Source organism: Haematobia irritans, chromosome 3 (assembly GCF_050003625.1).
Source record: "Haematobia irritans isolate KBUSLIRL chromosome 3, ASM5000362v1, whole genome shotgun sequence".
NCBI classification, from domain to species: domain Eukaryota; kingdom Metazoa; phylum Arthropoda; class Insecta; order Diptera; family Muscidae; genus Haematobia; species Haematobia irritans.
In genome coordinates this window covers 140,448,097-140,472,584 of record NC_134399.1, presented here as the reverse complement: position 1 = coordinate 140,472,584, position 24,488 = coordinate 140,448,097, and the positions used below count along the sequence as shown (strand labels likewise).

The 24,488-nt window shown below is 31.6% G+C and overlaps 1 protein-coding gene across 5 annotated transcripts in view; it reads right to left on the bottom strand.

The window, feature by feature from the left end:
• The window catches only part of LOC142228290 (frequenin-2), a 236,324-nt gene that overhangs the window by 5,625 nt on the left and 206,211 nt on the right, over positions 1-24,488 (bottom strand). For all 5 annotated transcript variants that reach the window (XM_075298680.1, XM_075298677.1, XM_075298678.1 and 2 more), the window contains 5 exons: positions 24,309-24,333; positions 24,035-24,083; positions 5,530-5,619; positions 842-920; positions 643-731 (listed from right to left, as the gene is read on the bottom strand). In XM_075298680.1, coding sequence (XP_075154795.1) covers positions 643-731; positions 842-920; positions 5,530-5,619; positions 24,035-24,083; positions 24,309-24,333 — 332 coding nt within the window. The remainder of the gene's footprint in view (positions 1-642; positions 732-841; positions 921-5,529; positions 5,620-24,034; positions 24,084-24,308; positions 24,334-24,488) is intronic.

The window sequence follows — 24,488 nt, the reverse complement described above, 5'->3', positions numbered from 1 at the left end:
TACTAAAAATGAAAATGATCCGAAATTCTATCAAAACCCATCTTGAGTGATGAGACTCTTTTATAACTTGGTGGCAATGGCAACAAGTAAAATTTTAGCATCTCGAGCCCGGGAATCCATTTCATTTTTCATTTCAGGAGTTTTTTTTTGAGAAGCATAGGTTAGGTTAGGTGGCAGCCCGATGTATCAGGCCCACTTAGACTATTCAGTCCATTGTGATACCACATTGGTGAACTTCTCTCTTATCACTGAGTGCTGCCCGATTCCATGTTAAGCTCAATGACAAGGGACCTCCTTTTTATAGCCGAGTCCGAACGGCGTTCCACACTGCAGCGATCGGTTGTCTCAATTAGCTTACAAATTTCATATACCAACATATCTGTTTAACGAATCATAATGAATAGTGGTTAAGCTTCTTTTCATGGTTAACGGTTAAGTGACCATTTTCACTACCACAGCACTTCGCAGAATTGTCAAACCAATATGATAAGAGCTATTCAATCAACCATTTAAGTTTGTAACTTTCCATAAAAAACTTCAATTACTATATTTTTTGTCATACCTCAGTTAACATTTTTTTCCAAAAAAATAAAATCGAGAATAAAAAAAAAAACAAAAATTGTTCCATTTTCAATTACTTACCACCATTTGATAAATGGCATCCACGATATTGTACATTTCCTCTCTTGTGATGTAGCCATCATTATCGACATCGTACAGTCGAAAGGCCCCTAAAAAAAAAACAAACACAAATGGAAACGGAAACAGAAACAGAACGATATTTTGAAAGATTTTTTTTTTTTTGTAAAAATCCCATATGGTCTTAAACATTTTCACATACATTGTAGCTTCTCATCTAGATTTCCTCTGGATGTAATCGACAAGGCTCTAATGAACTCTTCAAATTCTATCGCTCCATCCTAAAACGAAATCAAACCAAAAAAAGTGAAAATGAATTAAATATCTCAATTTTCGGGAGGGGTGAGAAAAGTGAAGGTGATTTTTTAAAATGAATCTTTGAAGTGTCGTTCATGTCGTTCATGTTGTTCAAAGTGTTGGCGTATGATTGATGTTGTTGAGAGTCTCTGACAAAGTGGATAATTCTCGGAACAAGTTGACAATTTTTCTGATGAAGGCCGTTACAAATTGATGAAATCAATTCATTGCGATCCATTTGTGGTGAGAGTTTATCAGCGTGCTATATCTTTCAATACGTTAAAACAAATTTGTTCTCCATCATGACGATGAAAGAAAATAAATCTACCGTAGGTACTATGCATGATATATGTAGTCAAGATTGTAAAGCCATATTTGTTTTTGATTTCTGTATAAAATCTAATGGAAAGTAGTCCGTTAATGATTCTTGTAGGAATCATTGAAATTTAATTTCATGGCGATACTATATCATTCACTCACATTGGAAATGAGTCGAAACGTTTTCGCAGAATAAAGACGACTATCAAAGCCATGTTTATAAGACGAAATGAATTGAATCGTAAAATACCCTACACTAGATGTGTGCACGTGACTGAAATTTCACTCACACTCACGCACATTCATGAAACAAAATTTTTATTCACGTACGCTCACGCACGATACGTGTTGCATCCAATCCAACTCATGGACATTCACGAAATGAAAACCAGTACACACGCACGAACAACTTTAAAGACTCGCGTTCACGCACGATTCACGATAATTCTCGTGATTCACGAACCTCACGACTTTTTTCAAACGGAAATCAGCAAAGGTACCAATCTTCAGAAATAGAATATAGTTCGAAAGCTAAATTAATTTCAGTTAAAATACGAGTATGAATTAAATCTTGATTTTTTTTTTTCGAGAGCGACATTTTACATAAATTTTATTCAAATACATTCACGAACCAATTTTATTTCTCACACACGCTCATGCATTTTTTCAATTTTCAATCTCTTACGGATTTTCTACAGCAGAGCCTATTTCTTAAAAAAACAATTTCAAACAATTTATTGGGGATTTTTGGGGTTGCAAGCGTCCCAATTTGGGGATAAGAGGCAGGAAAATACTGGCAACACTGATGGTATGTAATTCCACCTTTAGTATATGTGCACAACGTATGCGCAACACGGTTGTCACTCGAGCCAAAAATCAATAATCTACCAAATTTTTAACAAAATTTTACCAACTATCTAGTAAATAGACAAATCATATTTCGCAGTGTTTTATTAAATTTTTGTGGTTAAAAGTTTTGTCCAATTTTACTTTTATAGAAAATTTTGTCAAAATTTTATTTCTTTGGAAAATTTTGTTAAAATTTTATTTCTATAGAAAATTTTGTCAAAAATTTATTTCTATAGAAAATTTTGTCAAAGTTTTATTTCTATAGAAAATTTTGTTAAAATTTTATTTCTATAGAAAATATTGTCAAAATTTTATTTCTATAGAAAATTTTATCAAAATTTTATTTCCATAGAAAATTTTGTCAAAATTTTATTTCTATAAAAATTTTGCACAATTTTATTTCTATAGAAAATTTTGCAAAAATTTATTTCTTTAAAAAATTTTGCAAAATTTTATTTCTATAGCAAATTTGTCAAATTTTTATTTCTATAGAAAATTTTCGTTTTGTTTTGTTATTGTTGGTTTTGTTCTTTAAGCATTGTTGTTGTTTTATAATTTCAGCTTAAAACCATGCATTGACTAAACTACAAGTGTAGCTTAACCAACAGAGGAAAAGAATGTTTGACAAATTTATTTGGGCAAAGCCCTATAGACTGCAAGATGGTTGGATGGACGCACGTTTCGGAATTACCACATTCCTCATCAGCATCCTCTACATGCAGCAAACCTATCAACCAATTATCAGAATAAATTTAGGCAGTTCATTAAATCCAACAATGAACCGAACTTGAACCTTCCGAAAAAAGGTTTTGCATGATAGCCGACTTATGCCGAAATTTTTGTCAAAATTTCATTTCTATAGGAAATTTTGTCAAAATTTTATTTCTATAGAAAATTTTGTCAAAATTTTATTTCTATAGAAAATTTTGTCAAAATTTTATTTCTATAGGAAATTTTGTCAAAATTTTATTTCTATAGAAAATTTTGTAAAAATTTTATTTCTATAGAAAATTTTGTCAGAATTTTATTTCTATAGACAATTTTGTCAAAATTTTATTTCCATAGAAAATTTGGTCAACATTTTATTTCTATAGAAAATTTTGTCAACATTTTATTTCTATAGAAAATTTGGCAAGAATTTTATTTCTATAGAAAATTTGGAAAGAATTTTATTTCTATAGAAAATTTTGTAAAAATTTTATTTCTATAGAAAATTTTGTAAAAATTTTATTTCTATAGAAAATTTTGTTAAAATTTTATTTCTAAAGAAAATTTTGTCAAAATTTTATTTCTATAGAAAATTTTGTCAAAATTTTATTTCTATAGAAAATTTTGTAAAAATTTTATTTCTATAGAAAATTTTGTCAGAATTTTATTTCTATAGACAATTTTGTCAAAATTTTATTTCCATAGAAAATTTGGTCAAAATTTTATTTCTATAGAAAATTTTGTCAAAATTTTATTTCTATAGAAAATTTGGCAAGAATTTTATTTCTATAGAAAATTTGGAAAGAATTTTATTTCTATAGACAATTTTGTCAAAATTTTATTTCTATAGAAAATTTTGTTAAAATTTTATTTCTATAGAAAATTTTGTCAAAGTTTTATTTCTATAGAAAATTTTGTCAAAATTTTTTTTTCTATAGAAAATTTTGTCAACATTTTATTTTTATAGAAAATTTTGTCACAATTTTATTTCTATAGAAAACTTTGTCAACATTTTATTTCTATAGAAAATTTTGTCAAGATTTTATTTCTATAGAAAATTTTGTCAAAATTTTATTTCTCTAGAAAATTTTGTCAAAATTTTATTTCTATAGAAAATTTTGTCAAAGTTTTATTTCTATAGAAAATTTTGCCAAAATTTTTTTTTCTATAGAAAATTTTGTCAACATTTTATTTTGATAGAAAATGTTGTCACAATTTTATTTCTATAGAAAACTTTGTCAACATTTTATTTCTATAGAAAATTTTGTCAAGATTTTATTTCTATAGAAAATTTTGTCAAAATTTTATTTCTCTAGAAAATTTTGTCAAAATTTTATTTCTCTAAAAAATTTTTTCAAAATTTTATTTCTATAGAAAATTTTGTCAAAATTTTATTTCTTTAGAAAATTTTATCAAAATTTTATTTCTATTGAAAATTTTGTTTTGTTTTATTTCTATGGAAATTTTTTTCAAAATTTTATTCATATAGAAAATTTTTTGAAAATTTTATTTCTATAGAAAATTTGTTCAAAATTTTATTTCTACAGATTTTGTTTTGTTTTATTTCTATAGAGTTTTTTTTCAAAATTTTATTCATATAGAAAATTTTTTCAAAATTTTATTTCTATAGAAAATTTTGTCAAAATTTTATTCCTATAGAAAATTTTGTCAAAATTTTATTCCTATAGAAAATGGTGTAAAAATTTTATTTCTATAGAAAATTTTGTCAAAATTTTATTTCTATAGAATTTTTTTTGTTTTATTTCTATAGAGAATTTTTCAAAATGTTATTCCTATAGAAAATTTTTTCAAAATTTCATTTCTATAGAAAATTTGTTCAAAATTTTATTTCTATAGAAAATTTTGTCAAAATTTTATTGCTATAGAAAATTTTGTCAAAATTTTATTTCTATAGAAAATACTGTCAACATTTTATTTCTATAAAAATTTTGTCAACATTTTATTTCTATAGAAAATGTTGTCAAAATTTTATTTCTATAGAAAATTTTGTCAAAATTTTATTTCTATAGAAAATTTTGTCAAAATTTTATTTCTATAGAAAATTTTGTCAAAATTTTATTTCTATAGAAAATTTTGTCAAAATTTTATTTCTATAGAAAATTTTGTCAAAATTTTATTTCTATAGAAAATTTTGTCAAATTATTTTTCTATAGAAAATATTGTCAACATTTTATTTCTATAAAAATTTTGTCAACATTTTATTTCTATAGAAAATGTTGTAAAAATTTAGTTTTAGGTGGAGTTTTGTCAAAATTTTGTTTCTATCGAAAATTTTGTCAAAATTTTATTTCTATATACGTATATATTTATTTCTACCAACTGTTGCAATCGTGATCTGCAGTACTGTGTGCCGTATGTGGTATACGCCAATGTGTGGCATTCGTAATCATACGCTCCCTTGAACAGTTAACTACAGTGGAGAGTGCAAACCGATAGCCTTAGTTGCTAATGCCTTTTGTTATTATACATTTATTGTAATTTGTAATTATAATAAAGATTCCAATAAAAATCTCAAAATTTTCAAAGACTATTATGTTTGTTTTTTTTTTTTGTATTTGAGAATTCATTTAAATACATACCACAATATTAGCAAAATTAAAATTTTAAATTAGGTATGTGCGCTTATTTCAAATGAGTGTGTGTAATTTTTATACCAACTTAATGGTCACAGCAATTTTATAAATAAATAGTACTTACATTATTTTCATCAAATACTCGAAATACTAACGATGCAAATTTACTGGGATCTCCTTGGGGAAAGAACTGTTTGTAGATTTTTATAAAACCCTGGAAACAAAGAAAAAAAAAAAAAATAAATTTCCCATATTAAAGTTTTGCCACATATTTTTTAATAGCATTTAAACCAGAAATAAAAATTCAAATAAAAAATACATTAAACTGAAATATGTCTGCCGCGTATGAGCTTGAGGGAGTTCAACGAACATTTTAAGTAAGTACAAAAGTTTGATACATGGTTTGGAAACTAAAGCAAACAAAACTTCTGCACTTATAAGTTGCTATGTTAAGTGGTTTTAATCTGATATGAAATGAAACTAAGTGGTTAAATATCTCGTTGTGTAATAAAAACTATAGGAAAATAAAAAAAAAATAAAAAAATAAAAACTCTGGAAATAAATGAAAAAAGAAACTTAGCAAGATTAAATTTAATATGAGCAATAAAAAGAGAACTTTATTTGTTTAAATAAATCGACGAAATGAATGGTGCACACAAAATAAAGCGTGATGTCTATGTTAGGAAAAAAGGCATCCAACATAAGGTTGTTAATCTATTTGCATTTATATTTATATTAAATGCAAAATATTTAATAGATTGTACTTCTTTTTTTAATAAACCACTAGAAAACATATTAAAAAAATGCCTCGACAAATGGACTTGTCATACGACGGATATAGTCCCTTTTTGGATTTAGTTACAATCGGAACTCCTTCTAATGCGTCAATTAAAGCGGGCTTATATCGATAGACATAAACTTTAATATAGCCACACAAAAATAGTCCAAAATCGTTAAATTGCACGTACTAGGCGGCCAATCCACTGGCCCCAAAATGGAAATAAAATGTTCACCGAAATCGCCTCCCAATAACTCCATTATTATGCGTGCTGTGTGGCATGTGGCAGTGTCTTGTTGAAACTACAAGTTAAATATGCATGTCACGCACTAGCATTTTGGATAAAAAAAGTTGTATTTTATACGAGATATAACAAGTATATACGGCCGTAAGTTCGGCCAGGCCGAAGTTTATGTACCCTCCACCAAGGATTGCGTAGAAACTTCTTCTAAACACTGCCATCCACAATCCAATTACTTGGGTTGCGGTAACGCTTGCCCATGGCAAGGTATCTTAAAACCTCCTAACACCGTCTTCAAAATTGTAAGTAAGTCCATACGTATTATATATTAAATTAAAAAAGACCGATTAAATATGTATATAATTCAGTTTGACAAAATTTTCGATAGAAATAAAATTTTGACAAAATTTTCTGTAGAAATAAAATTTTGACAAAATTTTCTATAGAAAAAATTTTGGTAGATTATGTTTGGCTCGAGTGGCAACCATGATTATGAACCGATATGGACCAATTTTTGTGTGATTGGGGATCGGCTATATATAACTATAGACCGATATGGACCAATTTTGATATGGTTGTTAGCGGCCATATACTAACACCACGTTCCAAATTTGAACTGGATAATATGTTAGAGACCATATACCTACACCATGTTCCAAATTTCAGCCGGATCGGATGAAATGTGCTTCTCCAAGGGGCTCCGCAATCCAAATCTGGCGATCGGTTTATATGTGGGGGCCATATACCAAAACTGTGTACCAAATTTCAGCCGGATCGGATGAAATTTGCTTGAGGCTCGGTTTATATGGGGGCTATATATATTTATGGACCGATGTGGACCAATTTTTGCATGGTTGTTAGATACCATATACCAAAATTGTGTACCAAATTTTAGCAGGATCGGATGAAATTTGATTCTCTTTGAGGCTCCGAAAGCCAAATCTGGGGATCGGTTTATATGGGGGCTATATATAATTATGGACCGATGTAGACCAATTTTTGCATGGTTGTTAGAGACCATATACCAAAACCGTGTACCGAATTTCAGCCGGATCGGGTGAAATTTGCTTCTCTTTGAAGCTCCGCAAACCAAATCTGGCGATCGGTTTATATGGGGGCTATATATAATTATGGACCGACGTGAACCAATTTTTGCATGGTTGTTAGAGACCATATACCAACACCATGTATCAAATTTCAGCGGGATCGGATGAAATTTGTTTGAGGCTCCGCAAGCCAAATCGGGGGATCGGTTTATATGGAGGCTATATATAATTATGGACCGATGTAGACCAATTTTTGCATGGTTGTTAGAGACCATATACCAAAACCGTGTACCGAATTTCAGCCGGATCGGATGAAATTTGCTTCTCTTGGAAGCTCCGCAAGCCAAATCTGGCATTCGGTTTATATGGGGGCTATATTTAATTATGGACCGATGTGGACCAATTTTTGCAGGATCGGATGAAATTTGCTTCTCTTTGAGGCTTCGCAATCCAAATCCGGAGATTGGTTTATAGGGGGGCTATATATAATTAAGGAACTTTGTGGACCAATTTTTGCAAGGTTGTTAGAGACCACATACTAACACCATATACCAAATTTCAGCAGGATCGGATGAAATTTACTTCTCTTTGAGGCTCCGCAAGCCAAATCTGAGGGTCCGTTTATATGGGGGCTATACATAAAAGTGGACCGATATAGCCCATTTGCAATACCGTCCGACATACATCAATAACAACTACTTGTGCCAAGTTTCAGTCGATAGCTTGCTTCGTTCGGAAGTTATCGTGATTTCAACAGACGGACGGACATGCTTAGATCGATTCAGAATTTCACCACGACCCAGAATATATATATTTATGGGGTCTTAGAGCAATATTTCGATGTGTTACAAACGGAATGACAAAGCTAATATACCCCCCATCCTATGGTGGAGGGTATAAAAAAGTATCTTAATTTATGTTAATGCCAACTGTTTGTTCGGATTGGTCTCATATTGTATATTTCATCCTACCCCAAACGATAATTAGTGTTTTATATTCGCCATTGTTAAATTTATGTAGCGAAAAAGTTTTCTAGAAAATATTTAAATTTCAAATGCCAGCTTATGTTTGAGACTATGAAAAACTAATATGAGCATTATTAATAGGATTATTTGTCAACTCTGATGCAGAATGCATTTGAAAATGTCTCTGGCTAGAGTTATGCTTATCTGCATGCTATTAAGAAAACTACGTTTTTGCAAATGTATGCATACACTCACACCCACACACACGCAACTGCCAACACTTAAAGTGCAACAGGACATGTGTAAGGAAAATAAAAAACATGAAGAGCTACTACGAATCTGAATAAACAGACAGTCTCATATTCAAGCAATGTTTTTGTCGAATGTTAAAAATGAGAAAAACATTTGCTACCGGGGAAGCAAATTCCTCTGAGAAGTGATAAAGAATAAACAGAAGATGAATATAGAATGTTGGACAAGCTTTTTTGTTTGTTTTCTTCAAAATTTGCTAGAGTACGGTCGAAAATAGATGATACAAAAACTGCAGTGGTATCATATACAAAACGTACAAAATCATTTGTCACTCTGTGTATGGGATAAAGATCATTTCATCCTCAGCAGTAGTGAATGAGGAGGATAGCAAAGATTTTTTCTCAACCAGATTTGTAGATTATGCAATGTGTCTGATTTTCGTATATTTCACTATAAAATGGAAGTATATTATGATGTATTTTTCCTTTGCTACATTTATATATAACGATTCGAGAGTCAAGCAAGATCTTAATCCGAAAAGGCCACGATCTGCATCAGATTTGACTGGAGATATGAAGGTTAGGTTAGGTTAGGTTAAAGTGGCAGCCCGATTAAGATTCAGGCTCACTTAGACTATTCAGTCCATTGTGATACCACATTAACTAAAAGTACCTATTACATATGGGCACTTCTAGTTTTAACCGTTGAACCTTCTCGATTATTTTCTTCTGTTGAACCAACCAGATTGTTCCAAAAACATTAGCAGACTGTTTAAGTTAACGCTTTCCAGGTCCGCCAGTAATCTGAAGCTATATGCCCCTAAAATTTGCTTACGCCTTACACAAAATGCAGGACACTCACACTAGAGGTGTTTTATTGATTCCTTTTCCTCCGCATCATGACAGCTCATACAATAGTCATTATACTTCGCACCAATAGGCGATTTTGCAAAAACGATTTTACAAAAAGATATGAAGCAAACGCTACTGTAAATAAGGAGCTGGACATGGCACAGATGAACTGCGCAAATGAGAGACGCCTTTTTTATATGTGGGATTTGGGCAACCTTAGAGTTGCAATTTACAACCTGACAGCTCTTTCGTAAAGCCTGAAGTTTTTGATTCATAGAAGAATTTTATTGCCCAAAAATAGAATAAAATCAGGAACATTTTCGTGCGATTATTTCTAACAACTTTCGACATGGATTATCTCAACAACAATGCATTCAACCGACGCTATGCCACATAACCTTATCTACCGAGTTGATAATATTTTAAAAAAAATTTGGGTGGTAGTTTTTCGATGTACTTGGAATTTTACATGGTTGATTGGTAAATAGATATTTCGAATATGGTTTACATTGGTCCATTTGATATAGCTCCATCTAAGAGGTACTTACACAATTTTCCATAAAAATATGGGCAAAATTTTCTATAGAAATAAAATTTTTGAGAAAATTTTCTATAAAAATAAAAAAGTTTGACAAAATATTCTAAAGAAATCAAAATATTGACAAAATTTTCTATGAAAATCAAAAATCTAAGAAAATTTTCTACTAGAACTGAAATGTTGGCAAAAGTTTTTATAGAAATCAAATTTTGACCAAATTTTATAGAAAATTATATTTCTATCGAACATTTTATCAAAATTTTAAAATATTTAAATATTTTTAAAATGTTTGATAAAGTTTTCTGTGGAAATAAAATTTTGACAAAATTTTCTATTGAAATAAAATTTTGAGAAAATTTTCTATTGAAATAACATTTTGGCATAATTTTCTATAAAAATAAAATTTTCAGGAAATTTTCGATAGAAAAACAAGTAAGGAAAGTCTAAAGTCGGGCGGGCCGACTATATTATACCCTGCACCACTTTGTAGATCTAAATTTTCGATACCCTATCGCATCCGTCAAATGTGTTGGGGGCTATATATAAATGTTTGTCCCAAATACATACATTTAAATATCACTCGATCTGGACAGAATTTGATAGACTTCTACAAAATCTATAGACTCAAAATTTTAGTTGGCTAATGCACCAGGGTGGAACACAATGTTACTAAATAAAGATGGGAAACATTTAAATCTGAAGCAATTTTAAGGAAACTTCGCAAAAGTTTATTTTTGATTTATCGCTCGATATATATGTATTAGAAGTTTAGGAAAATTAAAGTCATTTTTACTACTTTTCGACTATGCAGTGACGGTTTTACAAGGAAAAAGTTGGTATTTTGATCATTTTTGTCGAAATCAGAAAAACATATATATGGGAGCTATATCTAAATCTGAACCGATTTCAACCAAATTTGGCACGCATAGCTACAATGCTAATTCTACTCCCTGTACAAAATTTCAACTAAATCGGAGTTAAAAATTGGCCTCTGTGGTCATATGAGTGTAAATCGGGCGAAAGTTATATAAGGGAGATATATTTGAATCTGAACCGATTTCAACCAAATTTGGCACGCATAGCTACAATGATAATTGTGCTCCCTGTGCAAAATTTCAACTAAATCGGAGCAAAAAAATTGGCCTCTGTGGTCATATGAGTGTAAATCGGGCGAAAGCTATATATGGGAGCTATATCTAAATATGAACCGATTTCAACCAAATTTGGCACGCACAGCTACAATGCTAATTCTACTCCCTGTACAAAATTTCAGCTAAATCGGAGCAAAAAGATTGGCATCTGTGGTCATATGAGTGTAAATCGGGCGAAAGCTATATATGGGAGCTATATCTAAATCTGAACCGATTTAGCTTATATTTTTTAAGTTTTACGAGACTCATAAAATATTCGGATGTACTGTATTTGAAGAACATCGGTTGATAAACACGCCAATTATGACCAGATCGGGAATAAATATATATGGCAGCTATGTCTAAATCTGAACCAAAATCAATAGCGATTGTCTTTGTTCCAAAAAACGACTCTATGCCAAATTTGAGGCCGATCGACTTAAACTGCGACCTGTACTTTGCGCACAAAAATACATGAAGAGACAGACAGACGGACATCGCTAATTTGACTCAGAATTTAATTCTAAGACGATCGGTATACTAAACGATGGGTCTCAGATTTTTCCTTCTTGGCGTTACATACAAATGCACAAACTTATTATACCCTGTACCACAGTAGTGGTGAAGGGTATAACAATTTTCAATCGAAATAAAATTTTGAGAAAAATTTCTATAGAAATTTTATTTCTATAGAAATAAAATTTTGAAAAAATTTTCCATAGAAATAAAATTTTAAGAAAATTTTCCATAGAAAAAAAAAAATTTGATAAAATTTTCTATAGAAATAAAATTTTAACAAAATTTTCCTTAGAACTAAATTTTGCCAAAATTTCCTACAAAACTAAAATTTTGCCAAAATTTCCTACAAAACTAAAATTTTGACAAAATTTCCTATAAGAAATACAGTTAAAAAAAAAATTCCTATAGAAATAAAATGTTGACAAAAATTCCGTTAGAACTAAAATTTGGCATAAATATCCTATAAAACTAAAATTTTGACAAAATTTCCTATAAGAAATAAAATTTTGACATAATTTTTTATAGAAGTAAACTTTTGATAAAATTTTTTTAAAAATAAAGTTTTGACAATTTTTTTCAATAGAAATAAAATTTTGACAATATTTTCTATAGAAATAAAATTTTGACAAAATTTTCTGTAGAAGTAAAATTTTGACAAAAATTTCTATAAAAATAAAATTGAAAAAATTTTCTATAGAAGAAAAATGATGACAAAACTGTCTATATAAAATTTGGCAGAATGTTCAATAGAAATAAATGTTGACAGATATTCTATAGAAATAAAATTTTGAGGAATTTTTCCATAGAAATAAAATTTTGAAAAATTTTTCATAGAAATAAAATTTTGAGAAAAATTTCTATAGAAATAAAATTTTGACAAAATGTTCTATAGAAATAAAATTTTGACAAAATTTCCTATAAGAAATATAATTTTGCCAAAATTTCCTATAGAACTAAAAATTTGCCAAAATTTTCTATAGAAGTAAAATTTTGACAAAATGTTCTATAGAAGTAAAATTTTGACAACATGTTCTATAGAAATAAAATTTTGACAACATTTTCTATAGAAATAAAATTTTGACAAAATTTCTTATCGAAATAAAATTTAGACAAAATTCTCTATAGAACTAAAATTTTGACAAAATTTACTATAAGAAATAAAATTTTGACAAAATTTCCTATAAGAAATAAAATTTTGCCAAAATTTCCTATAGAAATAAATTTTGACAGAATTTCCTATAAGAAATAAAATTTTGACAAAATTTTCTATAGAAATAAAATTTTGACAACATTTTCTGTTGAAATAAAATTGTGTCAAAATTTTCTATAGAAATAAAATTTTGAGAAAATTTTCTATAGAAATAAAATTTTGACAAAATTTCCTATAGAAATAAAATTTTGACAAAATTTCCTATAAGAACTAACATTTTGCCAAAATTTCCTATAGAACTAAATATTTGATAAAATTTCCTATAAGAAATAAAATTTTGCCAAAATTTCCTATAGAACTAAAATTTTTACAAAATTTCCTATAGAAATAAAATTTTGACAAAATTTTCTATAGAAATAAAATTTAGACAAAATTTTCTATAAAAATAAAATTTATAGTTTTTTGGTAAATTTTTCTCTAAATTTTGCTAGATTATTGGCTCGTGTGACAACCGTGATTTTACCCCAAACGTCATAAATTTAGGTTAGGTGGCAGCCCGATGTATCAGGCTCACTTAGACTATTCAGTCCATTGTGATACCACATTGGCGAACTTCTCTCTTATCACTGAATGCTGCCCGATTCCATGTTAAGGTCAATGACAAGGGACCTCCTTTTTATAGCCGAGTCCGAACGGCGTTCCACCTTGCAGTGAAACCACTTAGAGAAGCTTTGAAACCCTCAGAACCGTCACCACCATTACTGAGGCGGGATAATCCACCGCTGGAAAACCTTTTTGGTGTTCGGTCGAAGCAGGAATCGAACCCACGACCTTGTGCATGCAAGGCGGGCATTCTAACCATTGCACCACGGTGGCTCCCATAAACTTAATATAGTAATCAAAATTTTGAACAAAAGAAACTATGAAAAAAATTTAATCTAATTTAGTTTGGTTTCCCAATGAAAGGGATGCAAACATATGCATTGTATTTATTGAAAACTCAACTTGTGTTATATCTCTGATACGCAACTTCAAATTTTTTCTGGGTGATCCATACGATTCTGGAGTTTTGGCAATTTTTGGTAGTGTGGAAATTGACTCTAATGAGTCAAAAATGGTTTGTTTAAGATTGCAGGAGTTTGTGAAAGTTTAATAATGAGCGAGTATAGACTGTCACGTTTTCTCCAGCGTGTTTTTTAATTCGTTATTAATTTTATGAACATTTCTGAGAATTTAAACTTCTGCACACATATCATCATTTTGGTATTTTATCAGTATGTTGAATTTGCGACTTTTGTTACTTTTACACGTCAGGCGTGTGTGACGATTACAACTTTGAGGCTGTCGCAAACCTAAAAAGTTTAATACAGACCATCTCTGGTGATAGCTCTCTTTTGTCAATGATTCGATTCTTTGTTTAGCTCAACGAAAAGGAACCGAATCCGAACGGCATTTCACATTACGGTGAAACCACTTAGAGAAGTTTCGAAATCCTAAGAAATGTCACCAGCATTACTGCTGAAAAACTTTTTGGTGTTCGGTCGATACTGGAGGTGAACTCACGACCATATGTATGCAAGGCGGGCATGCTAACTATTGCACCACGGTGGCTGCCAAAAGATAGGATAATCCACCGCTGAAAATTTTTTGTGTTCGGTCGAAACAGGAATAGAACCCATGACCCATTGTACCATTGCACCACGGTGGCTCCGTAAAGATCAATAACGCAATATGTTGAAGAAAAAACCGCAATTTGAGTTCGATTTGCCTGAAATGTAATTTGAGTCCCATAATTTTTTTTTTTTAAATGTCTAATATAGCCTCTATGCAAACTGATCTCTTCATTCTTTTTCTCAAGCACATGCATGATGTTAAAATGGTCCATATTTATTTATATGGGTCTCTATCTATCTAGATCGACTTTTAGTCCCTATTTGAGATTTTAATCACTATTCACGGAATTTTTAAATTCTCTAGAATTTGCAAAAAGAATACAATTCCAGCAACATGAATTTCTAATTCAAATTATTGGGAGACCGAAGGCGGAATTTGTAGTGACCGAAATTAATACCGTTGTTTTCTGCATTTCTCTTCTCCTTCAGAAGAAGGGAATTGCTTTCAATCTTTCTTCTTCGTAGTCGTTCATTTCTAAGTTTCTTGTGCACAGCATGCACATGTCGAAATTTATGCAAAACTAACAGAGAAAACAACTTTCAATCCCATTATTTTCATACTTGGTTTGCATACATGCAAATCCCCTACGGTTGTGTTGTGTGCAAATACTTAAAGAAAGTCTATGAAATGATGGAACTAGAGCATGCATGGCAGCAGTCCTTTAAGTTTTTGTGAGCTTGATGTGAGTGAGCAATTTATTTTTTTTTATTTATTTATTTATTTTTTTTTTAAATGATTGCATGCTTAAAGTTCATACGTTTGTTACAATAAAGAATTTGGAGTTAGAAATTCAATTGAAATTTTAATTGAGACCCATAGAAAATTACCGTATTATAATTTCATATAAATTTCAAAATAATGTTTGTATAAATTGGAATGGAAGTGTAGTGGAAATGGTATATAATCACATGTGTTATTCGCTGATGAGCGAATTTAATATATCGATAAATAAATATATATAACTTTATGATTTATGCTTCTTCAAGAGGATGTGTGCAAATCGTACGGTCCTCCGAAATCTGTCCATATATGGACACTATGTCCGAATCTGGATGTATAAAAATAATGTTTATTTGGGAGACACCGTGGTGCAATGCATTTGAAGGGTATTGGGTTCAATCCCAATTTCGAGCAAAAACCAAAAACCTCCCAGTAATGCTGGTGACATGTTTCAAAGTTTCTCTGTTTTCACCGTAATGTAGAACGCAGTTCGGAGTCGGCTATAAAGTGGAGGTACCTTTTCCCTTGAAAAAATGAGAAGTTCTTCAGTGTGATATCACAATGTATTGAATGGTCTAATTGTAACTAAAATAATGTCTGTCACTATACCCAACCTAACTTAAAATTGGTTTCTAGAAAAATCTTAAATTTCTCGTTTAAAGAGAAGGTTACTCGTTACAATTCAACCGAAACAAGTATAAACGGCCGTAAGTTCGGCCGAATCTTATGTACCCTCCACCATGGATTGCGTAGAAACTTCTACTACAGACTGTCGTCCACAATTGAATTACTTGGGTTGCGGTAACATTTGCCGCTGGCAAGGTATCTTAAAACTTCGTAACACTGTCTTCTCAAAAAAAGGATATTTAAGTACCTATAAAATTCAGTTTGACAAAATTGTCTATAGAAATAAAATTTTGACAAAATTGTCTATAGAAATAAAATTTTGACAAAATTTTCTATAGAAATAAAATTTTAACAAAATTTTCTATAGAAATAAAATTTTGACAAAATTTTCTATAAAAATAAAATTTTGACAAACTTTTCTATAGAAATAAAAATTTGACAAAATTTTCTATAGAAATAAAATGTTGACAAAATTTTCTATAGAAATAACATTTTTACAAATCTGGGATCGGTTTAAATGGGGGTTATATATAATTAAGACCGGTATGGACCAAGTTTTGCATGGTTGTCAACCGGATCAGTGAATTTTGCTCTTCCAAGGGGCTTCGGAGATCAAATGTGGGGATCGTTTTATATGGGGGCTATATGGGAGCCACCGTGGTGCAATGTTTAGCATGCCCGCCTTGCATACACAAGGTCGTGGGTTCGATTCCTGCTTCGACCGAACACCAAAAAGTTTTTCAACGGTGGATTATCCCACCTCAGTAATGCTGGTGACATTTCTGAGGGTTTCAAAGCTTCTCTAAGTGGTTTCAGTGCAATTTGGAACGCCGTTCGGACTCGGCTATAAAAAAGAGGTCCCTTGTCATTGAGCTTAACATGGAATCGGGCAGCACTCAGTGATAAGAGAGAAGTTCACCAATGTGGTTTCACAATGGACTGAATAGTCTAAGTGAGCCTGATACATCGGGCTGCCACCTAACCTAACCTATGGGGGCTATATATAATTATGGACTGATGTGGACCAATTTTTGCATGGTTGTTAGATACTATGTACTAACACCATGTACCAAATTTTAGCCAGATCGGATGAAATTTGCTTCTCTAAGAGGTTCCGCAAGCAAAATAGGGGGAACAGTTTATATGGGGGCTATATATAATTATTGACCGATATAGACCAATTTTTGCGTAGTTGGTAAAGACCACATATTTACACCACGTACCAAATTTCAGCCAGATAGGATGAAATGTGCTTCTCTTAGAGGCTCCGCAAGCCAAATCTGGGGATCGGTTTATATGGGGGCTGTATATAGTTATGGACCGATATGGACCAATTTTTGTGTGGTTGTTAGAGACCATATACTAACACCATATACCAAATCTCAACCGGATCGGATGAATTGTGCTCCGCCAAGGGGCTCCGTAAGCCAAATCTGGGCGTCGGTTTATATGGGGGCTATACGTAAAAGTGGTCCGATATGGCCCATTTGCAACACCGTCCCACCTACATCAATAACAACTACTTTTTTCGTTTGGAAGTTAGCGTGATTTCAACAGACGGACGGACATGCTTACATCGACTGAGAATTTCACCACGACCCAGAATATATATACTTTATGGGGTCTTATAGCAAAATTTCGATGTGTTACAAACGGAATTACAAAGTTAATATACCCCCTATCCTATGGTGGAGGGTATAAAATTCGCCGCAGTTCAATCCATCGGACTTTTACGCCTGGGTCATATGGAAGGTTCAGGTTGGCACCAAAAAATACCAAAGTGTCCGTCATCTCAAGAGGTCGTTTCACCACGAATGGGCCAAATTGCCACAAAACTTTTTCGTGCAGTGTATGATGGCTTTTTCGCCCGCTTGAAGGTCATAATTCGTGCCTGTTTTTAGACCTTTCACCACTACGGTGGTACAGGGTATTATAAGCTCGTGCATTTGTGTATAACGCCCAGAAGGAGCAGTCATAGAGCCAACTTTTAGTAAATCGATCCTATTAGAATTAAATTCTGTGTCGATTTAGCGATGTTCGTCCGTCCATTTTTGTAGTTTTAGTCCTATTGTCCTTAAATTTGGCATAGGATCCTTTTTCGGCTCAAAAACGATTCCTATTGATTTTGTAAAAAATCAGTTCAGATATAGCTGCATATATATTTGGCGTCTTCATAAACCGATCTTCTTCAAATTTCGTATATGTAAATATTTTGTGAGTCTCTTAGATCTTGCAAAATATCAGTCAATCGGTTTAGATTTGGATATAGCTCTCTTTCGCCCGATATGTATGGCCCCAGATGCCAGAGTTTCATATTGATATAATTAAAATTTTACACAAAGAGTTCAATAGTTAGAATTGTTAAGTGTGTCAACTTTGGTTCAAATCGGTTCGTACTTATATATAGCTCCAATATAAAAGTCTTATTCCTATTTAAGTGAAATTTAACACAGGAAGTACAATCAACATTCTAGCAATGTCTGCAAAATTTGGTTGAAATCGTTTCAGATTTATATATAGCTCTCACATATATCTATAGCTCCCATATATATTGTCCTACAGACCACAGATTCAGCCAAATTTGCTTAAAATTTTGCAAAAATAGTATAATGTACTGTCAAGTATGCCTTAGTGGGTTGAAATCGGTTCAGATTTAGATAAGCTCCCACATATATCTTTCGCCCGGTTTTGATTCGTATGAGTACCTGAATACTATCATACTTGTAATACATACACACAAAAAAATTATTTCTGATTCAATCACCAAATTAATTGATCCAATTAATTTTTTAATTGAAATGTCTTCAATAACGAAAATGATAGTATCAATCACAGTTTTAATTGGGCTTAGGAAAAAAAATGATTAAAAAATTAATTGATTTTTTTCAGCAAATTTCAATTAATTTTTTAATTGATTCAATTAAAAATTTAATTGATGTTGATTGCAAAACTCAATTAATTTGTTAATTAAAAAAGGCAACTTTTTTAATTACTTTCTGAATTGGCTTAGAGTTTTTATTTGGATTAACAAATGATTGTTTGAAATATAGTTTTAATTAAAAATTAAAAAAAAATCAGCACTTTTTTATACCCACCACCATAAAATGGTGACGGGGGTATAATAAGTTTGTCATTCCGTTTGTAACACATCGAAATATCGATTTCCGACTATATAAAGTATATATATTCTTGATCAAAGAGAAATTCTAAGACGATATAAGCATGTCCGTCTGTCCGTCTGTCTGTCTGTCTGTCTGTTGTAATCACGCTACAGCCTTCAATAATGGCGCTATCGTCCCGAAATTTGGCACAGATTAGTTTTTTGTTTGCAGGCAGGTCAAGTTCGAAGATGGGCTATATCGGTCCAAGTTTTGATATAGTCCCCATATAAACCGACCTCCCGATTTGGGGTCTTGGGCCTATAAAAACCGTAGTTTTTATCAGATTTGCCTGAAATTGGAAATCTAGAGGTATTTTGGGACCATAAAGAGGTGCGTCGAAAATGGTCCGTATCGGTCCATGTTTTAGTATAGCCCCCATATAGACCGATCTCCCGATTTTGCTTCTTAGGCGTCTAGAAACAGTATTTTCTATCCGATTTGTCTGAAATTGAAAATCTAGAGGTATTTTAGGACCATAAGGAGGTGTGTCGAAAATCGTTCGTATCGGTCCATGTTTTGATATAGCCCCCATATAGACCGATCTCCCGATTTTGCTTCTTGGGCGTCTAGAAACTATATTTACCATCCGATTTGCCTGAAATTGGAAATCTATAGGTATTGTGGGACTATAAAGAGGCGTGTCGAAAATGGTCCGCATCGGTCCATTTTTTGATATAGCCCCATATAAACCAACCTCCCGATTTGGAGTCTTGGGCCTATAAAAACCGTAGTTTTTATCCAATTTGCCTGAAATTTGAAATATAGAGGTATATGAGGACCATAAAAAGGTGTGCCAAAAATGGTGCTCATCGGTACATGTTTTGATATAGCCCCCATATAGACCGATATCCCGATTTTGCTTTTAGGGCTTCTACAAACTATATTTACCATCCGATTTGCCTGAAATTGGAAATCTAGAGGTATTTGAGGACCATAAAAAGGTGTGCCGAAAATGGTGCTCATCGGTCCATGTTTTGATATAGCCCCCATAGAGACTGATTTCCCGATTTTGCTTCTTGGGCTTCTAGAAACTATATTTTCTATTCGATTTTCCTGAAATTGAAAATCTAGAGTTCTTTTGGGACCATAAAAAGGTGTGCCGAAAATGGTGCCCATCGGTCCATTTTTTGGTATAGCCCCCATATAGACCGATCTCCCATTTTGCTGCTTGGGCTTCTAGAAACTATATTTACCATCCGCTTTGCCTGAAATTCTTGAGCTACAATAAACTGTATTTATTACACACTGAAAAAACAGTGAACCCACCAGGAAGAAAAATTTCGGTTAATTTTAGAAAATTTTGAATATTTTTAGAAAATTGGAACTAAACAGTATAACAAACGCTGGCATCACGCCGATGTCATAAAAATAAGTAAATATTTTTCGACAAATTCAAGAAAATTTATTAGACATAATTAAGTTTTTTCACTTGTTAAAGAAAATTTTATAGTTTGAAGGAAAAAATTGGAGTTCAAAATTGCAAGAATGTCTTTAGTGACATACGAAGTTCATGATGAACGCATTTGTAGTAAAATTTACAAATTTAAAGAAATATTGAACTATTTTGTGGAAGACACGAATTTAGTTAATCTTTATGCTTCATTTGAGTATATTTTTTCCTCGGTTTTAGTTAATTTAACTTACGTAAACAAAAAATTATTAGCGTAAAGGAAACTTTCTCCAAACATAATAATTCCATGAACTAAAATAAAGTTAAATTGGCTTTAGTGAAATAGAGAGTTCATTTTTTTTTTTTTGAGTGCATGATTTGCCTGAAATTCGAAATCTAGAGGTATTTTTAGACCACAAATAAGAGTGCCGAAATTGAGGTATATCGGTCATTTTTTGGTATAACTCCCATATAGACTGATCTCTCGATTTTTACTTCTTGGGCGTCTAGAGACTATATTTTCTGGCCGATTTGTTTGAAATTGAAAATCTGTAGGTATTTTAAGATCACAAATATGTGAGTAGCAAATGGTGCCTGTCGGTCCATGTTTTGGTATAGCCCCCATATACACCGATCTCCCGGCTTTATTTCTTGGGCTTCTAGAATCCGTAGTTTTTATCCGATTTTCTGGAAATTAGTTATAAGGTCTTTTCGTTTATTCAACGATTGTCTCTACAATTTGTGTCAAAATAAAACTTTGCTTGTCTAAAATTACGTTTCTCAAAAAAGAAAACACTCCTTTCAGGGTATAGCAGGCGCACTGATCATGAAAATTGCTTCAAACTGAAAGTAAAAGTTCCAGATTTTACTCATCGTATTTAAATAAATGCGGAAAAATCTGCAGATTTAAGATTTTAAATCAAGTCGTAATTTCAACATATACACGATATGTTTATATTTTCTCTAAAACTCAAACAAAATTGGTTCTCACAAATCCAGAATCTTATCTGGTCTTCATAGGTAGAATCTTTAAAGTTTGTCTTCGGGAGCTGGCTCGTTTGGGAGAAGATTTGTCATCAAACCCCCTACAATTCTATATAATATCAAGTAACCCACTACGACGAAGAGTTTTCATAGTAAACTATTATACTTGATTCATGGTGGTGGGTATTTAAAATTGGGCCCGGCCGAATTTACTGCTGTATATACTTGTTTTAAACTAAATTAGTCTTCCGAATTTGATTAAAAAGTCAATTGTATCAATTAATTTATTAATTGAAAAAAAATTTCAACTTCAATTAACTTTTTAATTGGAAATATTTTGGTGATATTTTTTTCTGTGTATGTATCGCCCGATAAATCACAAATGCAATTTTGGACAATTGCATAAAAATTTCTTTATTTATATTTTAAGTCTAATTATACCCTTCACCACTACTGTGGTACAGGGTATAATAAGTTTGTGCATTTGTATGTAACGCCAAGAAATAGTGGTCATAGACCCATCTTTTAGTATACCGATCGGCTTAGAATTAAATTCTGAGTCGATTTAGCGATGTCCGTCTGTCTGTCCGTCCGTCTGTCTGTATATGTAATTTTGTGCACAAAGTACAGCTCGCAATTTAAGTCCGATCGTCCTCAAATTTGGCATAGGGCCGTTTCTTGGCACAGAGACAATCGCTATTGGTTTTTGGAAAAAATCGGTTCAGATTTAGATATAGCTGCCATATATATTTATCGCCGATGTGGTCATAGTTAGAGTGTTTATCAACCGATTTTCTTGAAATACCGTACATCCAAATATTTGAACTTATATGGCCACAAAAGCCAGAGTTTTGCCGTGATTTGCTTCAAATTTTGCACAAGGGGTACATTTAATAGTATCGTTAAGTGTGTCAAATTTTGTTAAAATCGGTTCAGATTTAGATATAGTTCACATATATATCTTTCGCTCGATTTGGACTTATATGGTCTCAAAAGCCAGAGTTTTGCCCTGACTTACTTCAAATTTTGCACAAGCGGTACTTTTAACGATACTATTGTATGTGTCAAATATGGTCAAAATCGATTAAGATTTAGATATAGCTCCCATATATATCTTTCGTCCGATTTGAACTTTTATGGCCTCAAAATCCAGGGTTTTGCCGTGATTTGCTTCAAATTTCGCATAAGGACTACGTTTAGTAGTATCGGTAATTGTGCCAAATTTGGTTGAAATCGGTTCAGATTTAGTTATAGCTCCCATATATATCTTCCGTCCGATTTGCACTCATATGACCAGGAAGCCAAAGTTATACTCTCATTTACGTGAAATTTCGCATAGATAGCAGAATTATTATTCTAACTATACATGTCAAATTTAGTCAAAATCGGTTCAGATTCTATATATAGCTACCATATATACGTACACCAGAGTCGGGGAAATATGATAGGCTGTTACATATGTTAGACCCATTTTCAATGGAAGTTTCCTCCAATTAACTGGATAGCGTTAGCCGATTTAAATTTTAATTCTAGAGATTTTGTAAAAGTAAAAAAATTGTCTCCTTTATATAGCTTCCAGCAAATGTAAAGTAGTTGAGATGGTAACACAAATTTTGGCATACATAGGGGTGAAGGATATAATATAGTCGGCCCCGCCCGACTTTACTTACTTGTTTTTTTTTGTTGTAGAAGTATAAAAAATTTTCAAATTGGTTCAGATTTAAATATTTTTATATGGAATAAAAATCCTTATAAATTTTAAAGAGTAGAGATAGTATCAAGATCTTCGGTCATTTCTGGCAAACGGAAAAAACATTGTAGATTCTATATCCTTAAGAAGTCAAATAGGTAGATCGGGCTCTATTGGGGCCAATATCGAAATTCGGATCAAAATTTGACCCAATTTCTTCAACGTGTCAAATTTCAAGCAGATAGTTCTATTTGTTCGGAAATTAGCTAGATTTTATCCGACGCACATCGTTAGATGAACTCAGAATTTCATCACGACCGGGAATGTATATTCCTAATGGGTTTGAGACCAATATTTCGATGCGTTGCAAACGTATACCAAATCTAGAGTATCCCATAGTGGTGGGTATAAAAACCATCAGCGTTAAATCATTTCCATATGAACCGTTCCGTAGTTCATTCTTAGGATTTTTGAGAATTGTGTGAATATTTTCCTCGGCTTAAGTTTGTATTGTAATAATTTTTACGGTCATGTTTAAATTATAAATTTGTGAAACAACTTAGAATAAAGAACATTTTATTGGGCCAGAAAATCTCAAAAATAAAAAAATAAAAAATAAAGAAAAATAAAAAAATATTTTTTTCCAATAAAAATACATTGATTGTAGCATCAGTTTAAAGATTTTCATTTCTTTATAGCCATATGAAATATCAGTTTGTATCCTTTTATGACGATCAGATTTATTACCCTATAACCTCCTAAAAGGCGTAGAATATAGTAAATAACACACATCGAATAGTTATCATTATCATGATTGCTTCAAAAACAAAGCTCTGTCTCTTAATGTTTTAACAAATTTAAATGAAATCAAATAAATACAAAAGCTATTAGTTGATTAAAGTTCGTTACTTACTTGTTCGGTGAGTAAACCATTCGGACAGTCTTTTAGAAAACCTTTGTGCCTATAGAGGAGACAAATAAAAACAACAACAAAATACACATAAATATAAATGGTCGTAAAATAAATGAGATTATCAGATCAGGTATCGACAAGGGAGCCGTAATGAATTTCCCCCATTTAATAAAGTTTTTAAAATACTTTACAAAATTTGGTCTTTATGCAAATAAACGCAGAAGGACAGGGGAAATATCGAATTTTTCAACAACAAACAAAAATCTCAACTTACCATTGTCTTATCTCTTTTTCGGTAACTGTAACGAGAGAGAAAAACAGAGAGAGAGAAGAGGAAAACATTAATTCATTTAATGCCAAAATTGTTTACTTAAGGACAAATTGCATAGAAATGAAAGAAATACACACACATACAAACATGTTTGTGGCAATATCCCTGCAAACATTTACAATC